Below are 14815 nucleotides of genomic sequence, written 5' to 3' on the forward strand. Positions count from 1 at the left end.
GAGCTAACATCAATAACTGTGAGCACTTGGTTTTTGACTTGGATTTTGACTGTACGAGAGAACTTAGAGTTGGACTTCCAAGTCTAATTGTAGAAAATGTCGGTGAACTTGGTTCAGGAAGAACTGGCTTCTGTTTATTCGGGTGAACCTGTGTAATTGGAATTGGAGCTTTGACTGGAGTTGGGACTTTGACTGGGAATTCTTTGACTTGTTCAATGATGCGGTGATGCTTGTATGCACTCCACCATTTTACCAAATACTGGCGAGTAACTGTTTTATTATTGATGCTGTATCTCCATTTGAAGATCCATGGTACCTTGTATTTTGCCATGAATAGTAGGAGAATAGGAAATTGACCAGTGTGATGGTTGGTTGGGTATAAAGTGGAAATATAATTGACTTAATCCATAAGTTCAATTGGTAATAATTCAGGAATGGCTCCATTTTGGTGCCACCATCTGGAGAACCAAGATGGAATTACTGATTTGAATTTGTGATCAAATGAGAAAAACCAGGAGTGGGTAAATGATTCATTTTCATGGAGGATGACTTTGAACCAAGAATCAATATAATCATAGTAATTATATTGAATTGGGTGACCAGGAAGATTTCTGAGCAAAGATGGGTGTCCCCATTCATCAAGACTGACTATATTGTGGATGTAGAGAGAATGGTAAATGACTTTATTTGGATTGACTCTATCAGTAATAGGTTTGATTACAATTGACTTGTGGTGGAGAAGAATGTCTTTGTAAAAAAAAAGGGTTTTATCTGGGTGAGCAGGAATGAAATGCCAACCTGGAAGAAAAAAGGCTTTGACTAATTCGAGGGGGCTGTGAATATTTTTGTGGACTGGTTCAATAGAAAATAAATTGGTTGCAACTGGTTTGAGAACATATTCAGTGGTGCTTGCTGGGTAAGTGAATTTTAGTTGACTTAGTTGGATGGACTGGTTTGAAGAAAAGGGATTCATTATGGATGGTATAATAGTGTGACTAGAGGAAGGAGTGTATGCAAGCGCAGAACTGTAACTGGTCTTGGGGATTTGCCCAAGAACTTGGTACCTGTTGCCGCAATCTGCTGGAGGAAGTGCAAGCTGATTTTTTGTAGGTAAAGCTGGATTCTTGCTTTTGTCTGTCATTGTAAGACTAAATTTGGGTTGTTTGTAAGTATGATGAATAATGAATGCTGCTAGAAAATGGCTTTAAATAGCTGAGAAGTACTTTTTGATGAATGAGATACTATTATTATTTGTTAAATAAAAATTCTCTAGTGAGAAAATCAAGGATAGAATTTTGGTCTCCCTTAATATATTCAATATCAAAATCAAAAATACTTAAAATTGACTGCCATCTGGCAAAGATCTGTTTACTAGCTATGTTCTTAACATCTTGTTCCAGAACATATTTTGCACTTTTACAATCAATTTTGACTAAAAACTTTTGGTTTAATATATCATCTTGAAATTTGGAAATACATAAGACTAGTGCTAAAATTTCTTTTTTAATAGTACTATAATTGCCTTGTGCTTTATTCCAAAGACCAGAATGAAAGCGAACAATTTGTTCAGGGGTACTAGGATTGACTTTTTGGAGGAGGATGCCACCATAATCAATATCTGAGGCATCAGTTTGGATAACTTTAAAAGAATTGACTGTAGGAATACCTAGACATGGTAATGTCTTAACATATTTTTTGACTTGCTGGACTATGGAAGTGTGTAGAGATGACCAAGGAGGGAATTTGTCTTTTAATCTTTCAAATAGTGGTTGACATGTCTTCCTAAGATCTTTATAGAATTCTGCTATGTAATTTAAAGATCCTAAAAATCTTTGTAATTGATTTTTGTCAGTAATTTCATCAGGAAATTTATCAGCAAATTGAATTGCTCTACTAATTGGTACTATGGTAGACTGATGAATGTCGTATCCTAAAAACCTTATTTTAGTTTGAAATAATTTAATTTTAGGGGCAGATATGACTAAACCATTATTTTTAATGGTATTGACAAATGTATTTAAGTGTTTCCAATGTTCATCAATAGAATTGGAAAAGATGAGAACATCATCTATGTAAACAAGGATGAATTGACTGAATGGGTTAAATATTTCATTCATGATATTTTGGAATTCACTTAGTGCATTTTTTAATCCAAAAGGCATTACATTCCATTCGTAATGTCCAAAAGGTGTAGTAAATGCTATTTTGTACCTATCATTGGGATGTAACTTGATCTGCCAAAATCCACTTTTTAAATCAAACTTTGAGAAGATTACTGCATTGCTTAATCGGTTGATTAAATCTTTTTTATTAGGTATTGGGTATCTGATCCATTCTAGTACTTCATTTAATGATTTGTAATTAATAACTAGTCGTGGTACACCTCTTTCTTTTTCTGCATTTTTATTGACATAGAAAGCTGGACATGACCATGGTGATTTACTTTTTTGAATGATGTTATTACTTAGTAATTCATTAATTTCTTTCTTACAGGTTTCCATTACTTCAGGGTTCATTTGAATAGGTCTAGATTTTGTAGGGATCTGATTTTCATTAAATTCTTTTACATATGGTAGAGTTACTATATGTTTTTTCCGATGCCAAAAGTCACTAGGGAGGCTAGAACAAACTTCTTTTACTAATTTTTCTTTGAATTTTTCAATTTGTTGAATAAGATTTGTATCAGTAAGGTGTTGTTCAACTAATTTATATCTGATTTTATTCTGTAGGAATCTTAGTTGATTTTCTTTCTGATCTAAAGAAGGTACAGGGTAGTTTTTAATTTGCTTTAATTCACGAAATTCTGGTTTCGTTAAAAATTTAAACAATACTTGTTGATCAAAAGGTTTAGTGGTAATTCCTTCATGATTAGTTGTGAAAGGATAAAGTAAACAAATAAAAGGTGTTCCTAAAATCACCCTATCAGTTAAGTCTTGGACTAACACAAAAGAAGTTCTAAAGCAAACTTCATCTTGACAAATATGTACTTTGGGTAATTTATAATTAATTTACATTTTACTACCATTTACAGAACTCAATTGTTCAGTTGTTTTGTGAAAATACATAGTAGGAACCAAACCTTCTTGTATACAATTAAGGTCTGCTCCTGTGTCAATAAGAGCACTAACTTCTATTTGGAAATCATGTACTACTAATTTAACTTTAGTATACCATTTTTGGTAGCAATCCTGGTAATTAGTATCTTCTTCATTCTGAGCCTTTAACTGATTGTCAGATTCTTTTAATTTGGTAATTTCTTTTTTAATAAGATTAACTTCTTGTCTGAGATTTGGTACAGTAGTTTGTTTAATAGTTTGATTTGATTTTATTTTAGTAGGGGATTGACCAGGGGTGCTATGGGGAATACAATTCGTTGTTTTCTTTGTGACTGTTGTAACTGTATTAACTTTTTTGTAATATTTTTCTAGGTAATGAAAAAAATAGATTTCGGTTCTTATTTCGTTCATGAAATTCTCCCATTGAGCAATTATCTTTGTTTGTCTAGATTGTGAATATTTAGTAGCATAGTCTTTCCTTTTTTGTTTATTTCTCTTAGACTTAAATTTTTTGTATAATTTATCAAAATTAATTTCAAAATTTTTATGTAAAACGAGTAAACTTTGGTCAACTATTTCTTCAAAATCTGTTTGAGTTGGAGACCTTTGGGAGGTGTCTTCATCTTCAAATTTTGACTGGGTAGAATAACAGGGTTTACTAATTTGTGAGCTTGACTCAACACCTTTTAGTTTAATGTTAGGGTCAAGCAAATTTTTGTCTTTCCTAGGCTTGGTGACTGATCTGTCAATAGTAACTGAGCTATTTGACCGACTTAATTCTTTGATTCTCAGAGGAGGGTTTGTTATTTGTTGATCAAAACTTATCCTAACCGTACCATCTAGGTATTGTTGAATATAATCTAGATCAATCGTGTCATTCTGGAGTTTCTGTGGGAAACTCTCATTTTCACTAAGCCAACTAGCTGGTAACTGAATGTCATTCCAAGAAATGGTTTTGGGTACTTGAATATTGGCATTTGTACTACTTTGAATAAGGACAGTTTTGTCTTTTGGACTTTTGACTAATGCGTGAATATTTAAATTAGTTTTCATACATTTGTAATAAAGACGGTAGATTAATGCAATGGACTGACTTCCTTCAAGCATTTGAGTGATTGCGCCAGCAGTTTGGATATTTAAAGTTAATGCTTTTAAAATATTCTTGTCATTTAAACTAAGGGGTAAATCGAGGTAACAGTTGGAGTAGACTGGACCATTATGTAGGCTTGACTCCATTAATCCTAACAAACTATCACTATAGACTATGAATCTGCTATCTCTTAGAGACAGTAATACTGAGGAATTTAATCATTTTCTTGTAAGTGGTTTAATAGCTACTTGTATTAATCCTACATGAATATATTTATATCCTCTTTCGAGATGTCTTTTAATTGATTGTTGATTGAGAAGAGAACATCGTTCTTCTTGTTTAGTAATAGCATAAACATGTTCTGCAGTTTTTGATACTTGATCCGTACGAAAAGTATCATCAAGGAAACTTGACTTGTAAATCTCTTTTACTGGGATTTTGGGAATATTCCAATTAGTTAATCCTGTATCTAGATCTTGATACTCATGTTCGTTTTGGTTGACTATGTCCGACAACTCAGATAAATTAGCCATTGAAGAACTGGCTGAAGAACTACACTTGAATAATCTGTTCATTGTGTTTATTCCTAAAGATTCTTCTTTTAGTAATTTATTCCTAAAATCTTCTCTTTTAGTATTTTAATCCTAAATTACCATGATAAAGACATACCCCACTTAACACATACCCATAGCCTACTGAACACATACCCTAAGTTTTTTCCCAACCCCTAACTGCCCACCTGGGACTTACTCACGGGGACTTTTACGGATTACTACAGGGTGGCTCAAAGTGGGTGGCCAGTGCAAGGTGCTCGACTGAAGGCAACTAGAATTAATCTACCAATTTAAAATACAGCAGGAATATAAGAACTAAACGAAAAATCAAGAGGAACAAATCAACTTACAGTTTACTCAGGGTTAATCCTTCAACAATTTCCTACTTGGCTTTGATACCAAAAGGGGGCGGAAGCACAGACACAATAGAGGAACATGGGTATTATCAGAGTAGGGGAGAGATACAGAGTGGGGGGTGATCCAAAAGGAGGAGGTGACTGAGATATTTATAGAAAGTGACTAAAAAAATCAGTTAATCAACAATAGTAAAAGCAAAAGTTGAATGATACGTTTAATTAAAAAGGAATCAATTATGAATAGTAAATCTGTGGGTGAATAGTACTATGAACAGTAATAAATAGTAATTCGGATGAATAGTGCAGTTATATAACTGAGTATAGAATAAAATGAACAAAGTATGAACAAAAGTAATTACTATTACTGGAACTGTAATTCAATTGCTGAATTAAAACAGTACATGAATGGTTTACCGGTTTACAAAGGAAGCTGGAGTAGATTGATACTCAACAATTAACTGGGATAGAAGAGTATATTCAGAACTCTAATAACTTTGTAGAAGAGTATCTAAAATATCTTTGAGTTAACTCTTGAGTGTGTGTATATATATATATATATATATATATATATTTATTTATATATATATTTATATATATTTGTTTCATAAACGAGCCGAGCTCGAGCTCTGTAAATACTTTTCGAGCCGAGCTTGAGCTCGAGTTCTGCAGCTCGTCACGAGCTCGAGCCAACTAAATTTTTGGCGAGCCGAGCTCGAACACTCTTAAACTCGGCTCGGCTCAGCTCATTTGCAGCCCTAGTTGTGAGCTACCTTTTGCACAAATATTGTTAACTTTAAAAACAATTCGCTTTTGATTATACCGATGGCCTGAAATAACTCTTTGTAAGGTCAACCGTTTGACTTAACCAGAAGGTGTAGGCAATGGAGACATTGGAGAGAGACACAGGCGATTCGAAGGAAGCATCATCTAGCGCAGAGATTCAAAACAGTTGGGTCGAGTATGTACATCATTCATGGGTTTTTTTTCACAGTCTTCAATTTGTACTTCATTCCCAAGGCTTGCACAAACGACGTAAGAATACAAATTTCATTTAGGGCTCAAGATTCACTGAAGACAAGATTAGTCACAGAAGATGATTTCAGATGGCAATTGCCGACAACCACCGCGGCCGCGACCACCTTAGTAGGAGGAGGAGGGGAGTGTGAAGTATTGAAGTACGTGGGTGGGGTTGACATTAGCTTCGCAAAGGATGACCCATCCGTTGCTTGTGGCACGCTCGTTGTTTTGGATCTTCAGACTCTTGAAGTTGTGTATGAGGATTACTCTGCTGTTACCCTCCATATCCCATATGTTCCTGGCTTTCTTGCATTCAGAGAGGTAAAACCCTTCCCCTCTTTTATTTATTAAATCTGTTTGATCCCCAAAATGCAGTGGTGATAAACACGCAATTAGTTGTTCAAGCTTGGTTTGAATACTTAGCGAGCTTTGAAACATGTTCAAGCTCGGCTTGTTTATCAAACGAGTCGATCTTGAACGAGCTTTAATCAGCCGGTCTCTAGTAGCTTTAATTTTTTTACAAATAATAAGCCGAACGTGCAAAGTAGTAGTTTGTTCAAGCTTGGATTGAGAGCTTAATGAGCTTTTTAATGAACGATCACGAGCTTGAACTTGAGTAGCTTGGTTCTTTTATCAGCCCTACCAAAATGTATCGTTGCTTTCTTTCTCCCATTTTCCGGATATTTTCTGTATGTTAGGTGCTAGCTCACATATTAAGGTAGTTTACTAATTTTTATGTCCACGGGCTTTTTTTCCATTAGTTCAAAAAATTTACTATTCCAAGAAGGCATTAAGAGAATACACAAAAAGGCTCCATACTACACGTGCATAAAAAATGTAACCATATCAGTAAAATGCTTGAAAGAGAATTGAGGTAATTGGCCATTAAACTGTGGCCAGCTCCTCTCTCATCAAAGAGGCCACATCAAGCAAATAGGGACCAACCAAGTAGCATAAATTTCTTCCACCTCCCCCCCCCCCCCCCCCCCCCCCCCCCATCTTTGTGCCTTCCATTAATGATACAAAAAGTGTATTTCTGTCATAACTTTGATGGAGGTCCTCCAATAATTTATTGGTCCTTTACTTGTGACACCAATGAGGCGACGATCCATTGGGCATGTTTGGTTATCTTTCTAGAATGTAATATTGTGTAGTAGTTTTTAGAAACTAGGTTTGAACTAGAAATACCAATCAGTTTTGGTATATTGTACAGTTCTGAGCAGAACTATTTTTTGGTGCTTTCGTGGAGGAATTGTTGAAAAAATTCTTTCGCAAACAGGTTTTGAAAATGGCTTGCCAAAATAAGTTTATAAATTTTCTGAAAGCGCGAGTAAATAGCAAAACAAAAAAGCAATACTAAACAAGGCCTTAGATTTGGAAACTAGGTTGCTAATACAAGGATACCAAGCTACACGGAGAATCGGTTTAAACGCATGATGCAGAGTATAATATCTTAGTAGTAAAGTTACCAAATTGCGACAGTTAGGTAAATTTATTTATCTGATAATTCTGGCTGTTAGTTTTGTTGAACAATTATACAAGTGAGGAGCGGTTTTTGTTTTCTTATGAATTCAATTGCTCTCTTCAATCTTCATCTTAGGTACCAATCCTTCTACAACTTTTGGAGAAAATGAAGACTTGTGATCATCCTTTCTATCCCCAGGTGCTTATTGTCTTTTCTTTTCTTTTTCTTTTTTTGATCCGCTTATTGTCTTTTCTTTGATGTAGTGGAATCATGTGAATGTCCCTGGGGTTTCATTTGATCAGTTTGTTTTGATTAGTCACTTGAAGCTTTAGAGTGTACTAACTTAGCTCTGCTGAATTCTTCCCTTCACAATGCAGTTTGAATTAAATTTAAAGACAAAATGCAGATAACCTCCCTGTAGTTTGCTCCCATGGCACTTCACCTCCCTGCATTTTTGTAGTGACTGACTTGCCTCCCTATTGTTTTGTAGTGACGTTCCTTTAGCTTTTCCATCCACATTAACTGTGCGTGTGCTACATGCTTACTGCACGTCTGTGGGAGTAAAAATAGTTTTCCCTTCAAATGATACTTCTGACTGAATGTGCTCAATGCCCCTCCCATGGTTTATAAAATGCTAACCCTTACATTCACTTCCAAGTTCCAATAGCACCTGTAGAAGCCAAGCAACTCCTCTAGGATATTTTCTCTCCCACTTAACCATTCTACTGTTTCCTATTTTTTTCGAGTGTACAATTTTATTTTGTTGATTTTAATTTAGCTTTGCCACATGTCTTCTTCAAGCAACATGGGGTTGGGGAAACACTTGATTTAAGGTTTTTGCCCATGTATTGTGGATGTGGGAGAAAGACTGGTGGTAGACTTCAAAAAACCTACAAAGGGGAACCTCTACTATGCCTTCTGACAAAAACAAAGCTGCAATGCTGGACAAAATACCAGTTCTCACGACTCAATTTTGTTTGCTTTCATATATGCATTAGGTTTCACTGGATTTTCAGAATTGCATCCCCAATATAACTGCCGAGGGAGGGAAGTAGTGGCAGTTTGGGGAGTAGAAATGAGGGATTTTGAGTGCTGTGTGTGGTCATGCCATTGATGACCTTATTTGTTTTGAGCTACAAGAATGCAAGTATCAGGGTTGGTGCTTTTTTTTCTTTTTTTAGAAAAAGATAGAAATTAGAAAACTGAAAAGTATGCATAGTTAAACTTACATAGTTACTAATATGTGTCTTCTTGACTTACAAGGGATTACAGTATGCATAGTTGAACTTACATAGATAGGAGGGACAAAAATAGGAGAAGAATAGCCAAGAAAAGATGGGGACATTAAGGGTGATTTTGGCATAATAAGTTAAGTAATTTTTTATTGATTCGTCTCAACGAAAGGAATCGGAAAAATAAAAAATTATGATCGAAACTCAATTTTTTTTGAATAAAGACAAAAATAAGTAAAAAAGACTGTTTTTTTGACTTATTTTTGTATTTTTAGAAACATTATGAGTTTCGATCAATTTTTTTTACGTTTCTGATTCCTCTCGACATGATGAATCAATAAGTCACAAAAGTTTGACGCAAAATTAACAAATACGGAAAAAAATTAAATAAAGACAAAAAAGAAGAAGAGGCATTTTGACTTATTAAGCCAAAACCACCCTAAGGTAATTTTAAATCTTCTATTAGCAGAGTTAACCACATAGCATTTGACTCCAAATCACGAGGAGGCAAGTCGGTCGTTAGAAAAACCCAGGTAGGTGAAGTGCCAAACAGCCAAATCACAGGGAGGTAATTTGTTTTTTCCCCTAAATTTAAAGTACTTTTCAGCAGACCAATTTTGAAGGAGATTTTGTAATATGTCAGTTAGAAGTTGTTCTTTGCACTTTAGGTTTTCCTCTGTATTTATTTTCCGTTCAATCTGCTGAGCAGTAATAGCGGTATTGTCATGGTTTTCGACTGTGAGCAGATGTTGATGGTTGATGGCAATGGAATACTTCATCCTCGAGGCAAGTGTCCTCCACATTGGCAAACCTTTTGCTGGATTTTCTTTCCAGTGTTTGCATATTGCTCATCAATTTTGTTGAATGGTATCTATAGTTTTTCATTTTCTTCAAGAGTACCAGCTAAATCTCTTCTGCCCAATTATGGCAAATGTTTCTTTTTTGTGGACTTCTTCGAAAAGGAAAATTAACTTGGATTCTCTCTTTCGTTTGACTGGACAAACTCTCTAGGTTCTCAGTCATACTGGAAAAGTCTTGATCCCCTTCTGATGTATGTAATATCCATTTTCTGAACCTCCATTCACAAGATTGAAAATGCATAAAGAAATGTAGTGAGCTGCACTTATATGCTCGAAATGTCTAGGGAAGGGAACGGCCAAGATTACATTGGCATCATAAGACGTGGTGTATTATGCATATGAACTGAACTGAACTGAACTGAAGTCATGATCCCCTACAAAGTGAAATCACCATACATGGCCATCCTTAGTTGGGAAGCTCTTTTTTCAAGTTGTAAATTGAACACTAGGAAAGGTGTGCCTAGGCGAATTTCCTAGTGTCGTAAATTCAACACTTGGTTGCACTCTTTTTCGAGTTCTAAATTCATCGCGTTTTAAGAAATGGGGGTAGAACACGTGTTATTAAGAATGAGAAATATTCTTGGTAACAAATTTGAATGCTAATGAGTTCTCATTCATTAATTAGTCTTTGGTTGTGAAGAAGATGCGAACTATACTTTTAGAGAACCTCCTTGAAGGGCACCAAACTAAAAATGTTTAACCTTTTGTATTGGTTAGCAAGGAGTCTGCTAGTATTTATAAGGTCCATTTCAATGCTTAGTCAGGCTTTTATCATTTGACCAACCGGTTCAATTAATCATTTAGTCAGCCCTCGCAAAATACAACTTAAATAGATCGTTAAGTCAACAAACAAGTAGTGTATCCTGGCACTTCAGTAACATTTATTCTTCACAATTAATTGCATACACAGACTAAATTATCTTGTCGGTTTTGACGGATTTTAACCCCCGAATAATTCTAAACCATAAAGTTTCTTGTGTAGGCTTTGGGTTGGCCTGTCATCTGGGTGTTCTGGCAAATCTTCCAACTATTGGGATAGGAAAGAATGTGAGTTTTAACTTTTTCACCATCTAGGCATCTATATTTTATTGGAATTTAGATCTGGAGTGGACCTCAATTTATAATCACCCGGTATAATACCTTATGTGTGTGTACGTCAATTACTAAATATATACATATACATGTAAATATGTATATGTATGCATAATATATTTCTCCCATGACCATGTTTCTTGTTCATGCAGTGCAACTTGTTTTTATTTTGTCTTTATATCAAGTTCTACCATGTTTCAGTTGCATCATGTTGATGGTCTTACGCAATCTACAGTGAGACAGCTTCTTGAAACCAAAGGAACGCATGACGATATTCTCACTTTAAGAGGTGACTCTGGGCGCACATGGGGAGCGGTAAAGGATTTAATGTGAACTGTTTCTCCCTTTCATACATCAATAAAAGGTCTATAGGGACATAGCTAACGATATAGGTGCATGTGAAAACAGCAATTCTTGTGCCAACTGGCCCAACACAGTCAAGAAGCTTCTGGTGGAGCTTGCTGACACCTTCATTCTTCTTTCTCTTTTCTTTCTTATTTTCTTGTTTATAGAGGCAAGTTGAAGTAGGATGGTGATACTTTTTAGTCAGGTCTTGTATCCTAAATTACTAATGAGAATCATTCCATCATTCCGTGTAGTTTCATGTATTGTGTTGTGCAGGCTAAATTGCAAGATAATCAATCGGGACCCTACTGGGTCTGTGGTTTTTGAACATTAACAATTTGAGTATAAAAAAAGTCAAATCAACCTCAGTATTTTTAGCATCATGCCAGCTCAAATTTTTAACTTATAGTGCCTGTGATGAGTGTTCTGTAACCTGTTTACTTCACTGTGAGTGGTCATGCCACAGAAGGTGAAAAAGTACAAATGTGTCGGCATTAGACATGTTGAAATTAATAGCAATATACTATGAAGTTAGTTCTAGTCTTGCTGATTAGAGTTGCCACAAAAGGTCCTTGATGGTAGTTACAAAAAACTCCCGCATAGGATGCAGCATTCGAATATGAGTAGTTGTATACCTTGCTGCTAGGGTTTCTTGTTTGTATACCATCTTTTTTGTTATTTAAGTTCCAAACATTATAAGCAGTAATGCAATTCTTAATAAAACTTATGCAGGCAATGAGGTCTAATCCGGGGTCATTTAAACCCATTTACATCTCAGTTGGTCACCGTGTATCTCTTGCTACTGCTGTTAAAATTGCTCGAATGACTAGCAAATATCGCGTTCCAGAGCCTATCAGGCAGGTAGGATTTTGTACTTCTTGTAACCTTGAAAAATTCCCCTTGGTACTGTTTCCAATTGGATGATGTATTAAAGCCAATAGTGGAAGCTAGGTACAAACTAGTTGTCAACATTGGGGGTATCTGATTTTCTTCTACTGCCAATGCTTCTGTCTGTTGCATGTCGACCACAAAATAGTTGTGCTAAGGACTCTTAGAACAACCCTTGTTTTATGATGCATATATTTTGGACCGCTATTTGCAGATGAAGTTGGCACAGTTATTTCATTAACCAATCAACGTTGGGGGTATCTGATTTTATTCTACTGCCAATGCTCTAGAACGTTTAGGCTCAGGTGAAGGGCATGTTTTTGTTTTAGCCCATGGAAAAGTAACCTATATGTGCATTGTGACAGCACCAATGGTTATGGACATTCCTTCACAGAAAACTGATTGGTGACATCAATGATGGCATTCTGGAGTATCCCAAAATTTTGTATCAAATTCATCGTAAATGGGATAACATTCTATTATTACCTCGATGAGATCTGAAGATCGTGTATAACACCTGAAATTTTTGAAAACAATTTCTGCCTCCATGTCTACTGTGAATCTTCAACAAGGTTATTTTTTCCGTTAGTGATCCGTATCCATTAGAATCGGTCAGTTTTGTGCACGAAAGTCGATTTCTCTTGCTGTGATGTTGAAGATATATGTTTATTCCTAATCCCATTTGTTATTTGAATTGTAGGCTGATATAAGATCCAGGGACTACCTTCGGAAGCATCAATCTGCTGGATGATATGGTGCGTTAACAAATTTTGGACTACCTGGTATTTGTAGGTATATTTTTGGTTCTTTTCTACCAGTGACGAGCCAGACGTATGAGAATGAATCTTAAAACATCTGTAGCTGCTTACCTAATGCGTGGAGTAAAGAATCGTCACTTGATCTCATAATAATCGCCAAACTGAAAAGATGACCCTTCACTTTTGCAGACGAGGAGTCCTATGATAGCTCAACACGAGCACTCATACTTTTTGAGCATAAATGTGCCTCCTGTATATTACCATTTGTACAATATATTTGCTTGTGTATTAGTCAGGCCTTCTTACCCAATTTTTTAGTGGAAATGAGCAGTAACCTCTCAACAGTTTATAGTTAGTTCCATTCTATCCACCGGAAAAGCCAAAATGTGCGTGGACATTGGCCTACAATGCTCTTAAATTCTGGCAGTGTATCAATTTGTTTTGTATTTGCATTCACTGGATCGCTTCGTTACATATTTGAGTCTAAAGATGCGGGCGCTCCACTAGACTATTTATCTGCTTGTAGCGTGGCCTCTAATTGGTTGGAGCAACGTAAAATGGTTGCGGCGGAGTACAGTTCCAGATTCGAATATTTTTTGATAAGCCTTTCGAGAATTAAACCTCGGTTCTTGTGTATCGAACAAGATTTGGTACAAATATTCTTTTTTTTTTTTTGTCGGAAAAAATACTCTGTTTCTTCATCCTCGTCATTTTGGTGGTGCTGATATTCACTTCATGGAACTGAACGAGAATGTTTGGATGTCTGTGTATGTCTATCATATACTTCGTCCCTAAATAAATGTTCAGTTGTAAACTTAGGTCTTTAAAAATATGCATTTTTTTTTTCCGTTAAAATAATTGAAACTTTTTTCATAACTTGAAAGATCTCATTGATATCTATTGATTTTTGAAAAAAATTTGAATTTTTTAACGAATAAAATGCATTTTTTTAGAGGCCTAGGTTTACGGTCCAGACATTTATGTAGGGATGGAGGAAGTATATGAGAGTTTCTCGTACAATTGACATATAGGCTCCTACACATATTGGATTGATATGATTTTTCAAAGTCCCACTTGGTTTTGTTTTTTAAAATTATTGAATGACTCGAATCATTCGTGCGGGATCTACTCTGGACCCCGCGTGGCCATCAGTATGCCTAGTTGGTGTCTGTTTCTATTGAGATTTCAGGGGGCGAAAAGCAAACCAAGGACATTTGTAGCCTTTTTGAACTCTCTTTGTATACCATGTATCTAACTTGATGACGTCTTTGATCGTCTAAATTAATGCATCTATTTCCGTTTGACCAAAAAGAAAAAAGAAAAGCAAACCGAGGAGATGACTCCGGAGTCCAAAGTCTCCAAACCCTGGAATGAATCAAGTTCGAAATCTGCTTCTGCTTTTCGAACTCAAGTTTGGTGTCAGCCATAATCTGTATCTACCAGCAGTGTGATTGCAAAAATGCAATCCATGTTTCATGACCAAGATAAATTTGATTCGGCATTACTTTGTCATAGCTAATGTATAATCTTAGGTAAGAATAAATTCCTGTGTATTTCGCAATGTGATTGGCAACACACTCAAAAAGATTTTTTTTAAATAAAACTATATTTCTGTTGACACAGCTTTGCAAACTTTCTCTGATGGGTTCATAATATTTTCCCTTTTTTGTTGGAGTAGTGAAATGGATTTGGATAGAAAAGGGGGTTTTATTGATGAACACTGGTTGGTTCCAACTTAGGCAGCATTTCGTCCCCTTTCAACATTACAATTCAATCGATGCCCTCTCAATACTAGATTAGACGGGGTATAACAGAGAGAATTTGTGGAGAGTTGACACACGAACTACACATTATTAGTATATATATGTGAAGTAAGATAAAAGAGGTTGAGGATTCGAGTTGAGGCGTCGAAAGAAGTCTAACTAAATAAAAACCTTAAACTTCATTATCGGTATCTTGTGGCAAAATGTGTAAACGGATGTTGAGATCCATAACACTAGCATCGTCAACCAAAAGCTGCTGCCGCCACAATCTCATTGCCATTGCCATTGCCAATCAAGTTTGTGAATAAGAAAAAGAGAAAAGAAAAGAAGGTGAAAAGG

General features: G+C 35.7%; 1 protein-coding gene across 9 annotated transcripts; it reads left to right on the plus strand.

Moving 5' to 3' along the window:
- Window positions 1-5887: 5887 nt before the first annotated feature.
- Window positions 5888-13048, plus strand: LOC131332345 (uncharacterized). Of its 9 annotated transcripts, none has more exons than XR_009201653.1 (10): window positions 5888-6014; window positions 6112-6394; window positions 7674-7736; window positions 9517-9556; window positions 9782-9821; window positions 10613-10677; window positions 10958-11037; window positions 11800-11924; window positions 12656-12747; window positions 12903-13048. XR_009201653.1 is itself a non-coding variant. In XM_058366520.1 (10 exons), exons 1-9 carry the CDS (start codon window positions 5938-5940, stop codon window positions 12704-12706), a joined length of 828 nt encoding a protein of 275 aa, XP_058222503.1. In that variant the 5' UTR covers window positions 5888-5937; the 3' UTR covers window positions 12707-12747; window positions 12903-13048. The 9 variants fall into 9 exon arrangements, 6 of the variants coding, with proteins under 6 accessions (XP_058222503.1, XP_058222502.1, XP_058222505.1 ...); XM_058366520.1 differs by having other exon boundaries at window positions 11800-11928; XR_009201654.1 differs by lacking the exon at window positions 12903-13048 and having other exon boundaries at window positions 10958-11051; window positions 11800-11928; window positions 12656-12676.
- Window positions 13049-14815: the final 1767 nt, after the last annotated feature.

The sequence above is a fragment of the Rhododendron vialii genome, chromosome 7a (assembly GCF_030253575.1).
Source record: "Rhododendron vialii isolate Sample 1 chromosome 7a, ASM3025357v1".
NCBI lineage: Eukaryota > Viridiplantae > Streptophyta > Magnoliopsida > Ericales > Ericaceae > Rhododendron > Rhododendron vialii.

What these genes read in the sequence shown, in the direction of transcription:
- LOC131332345 (XM_058366519.1), top strand. Translation starts at nt 5,938, where the DNA reads ATGGAGACATTGGAGAGAGACACAGGCGATTCGAAGGAAGCATCATCT. An exon ending in ATCATCCTTTCTATCCCCAG is followed by an intron (nt 7,737 to 9,516) that starts GTGCTTATTGTC and finishes GACTGTGAGCAG; the next exon opens with ATGTTGATGGTTGATGGCAA. An exon ending in CTATTGGGATAGGAAAGAAT is followed by an intron (nt 10,678 to 10,957) that starts GTGAGTTTTAAC and finishes CGCAATCTACAG; the next exon opens with TGAGACAGCTTCTTGAAACC.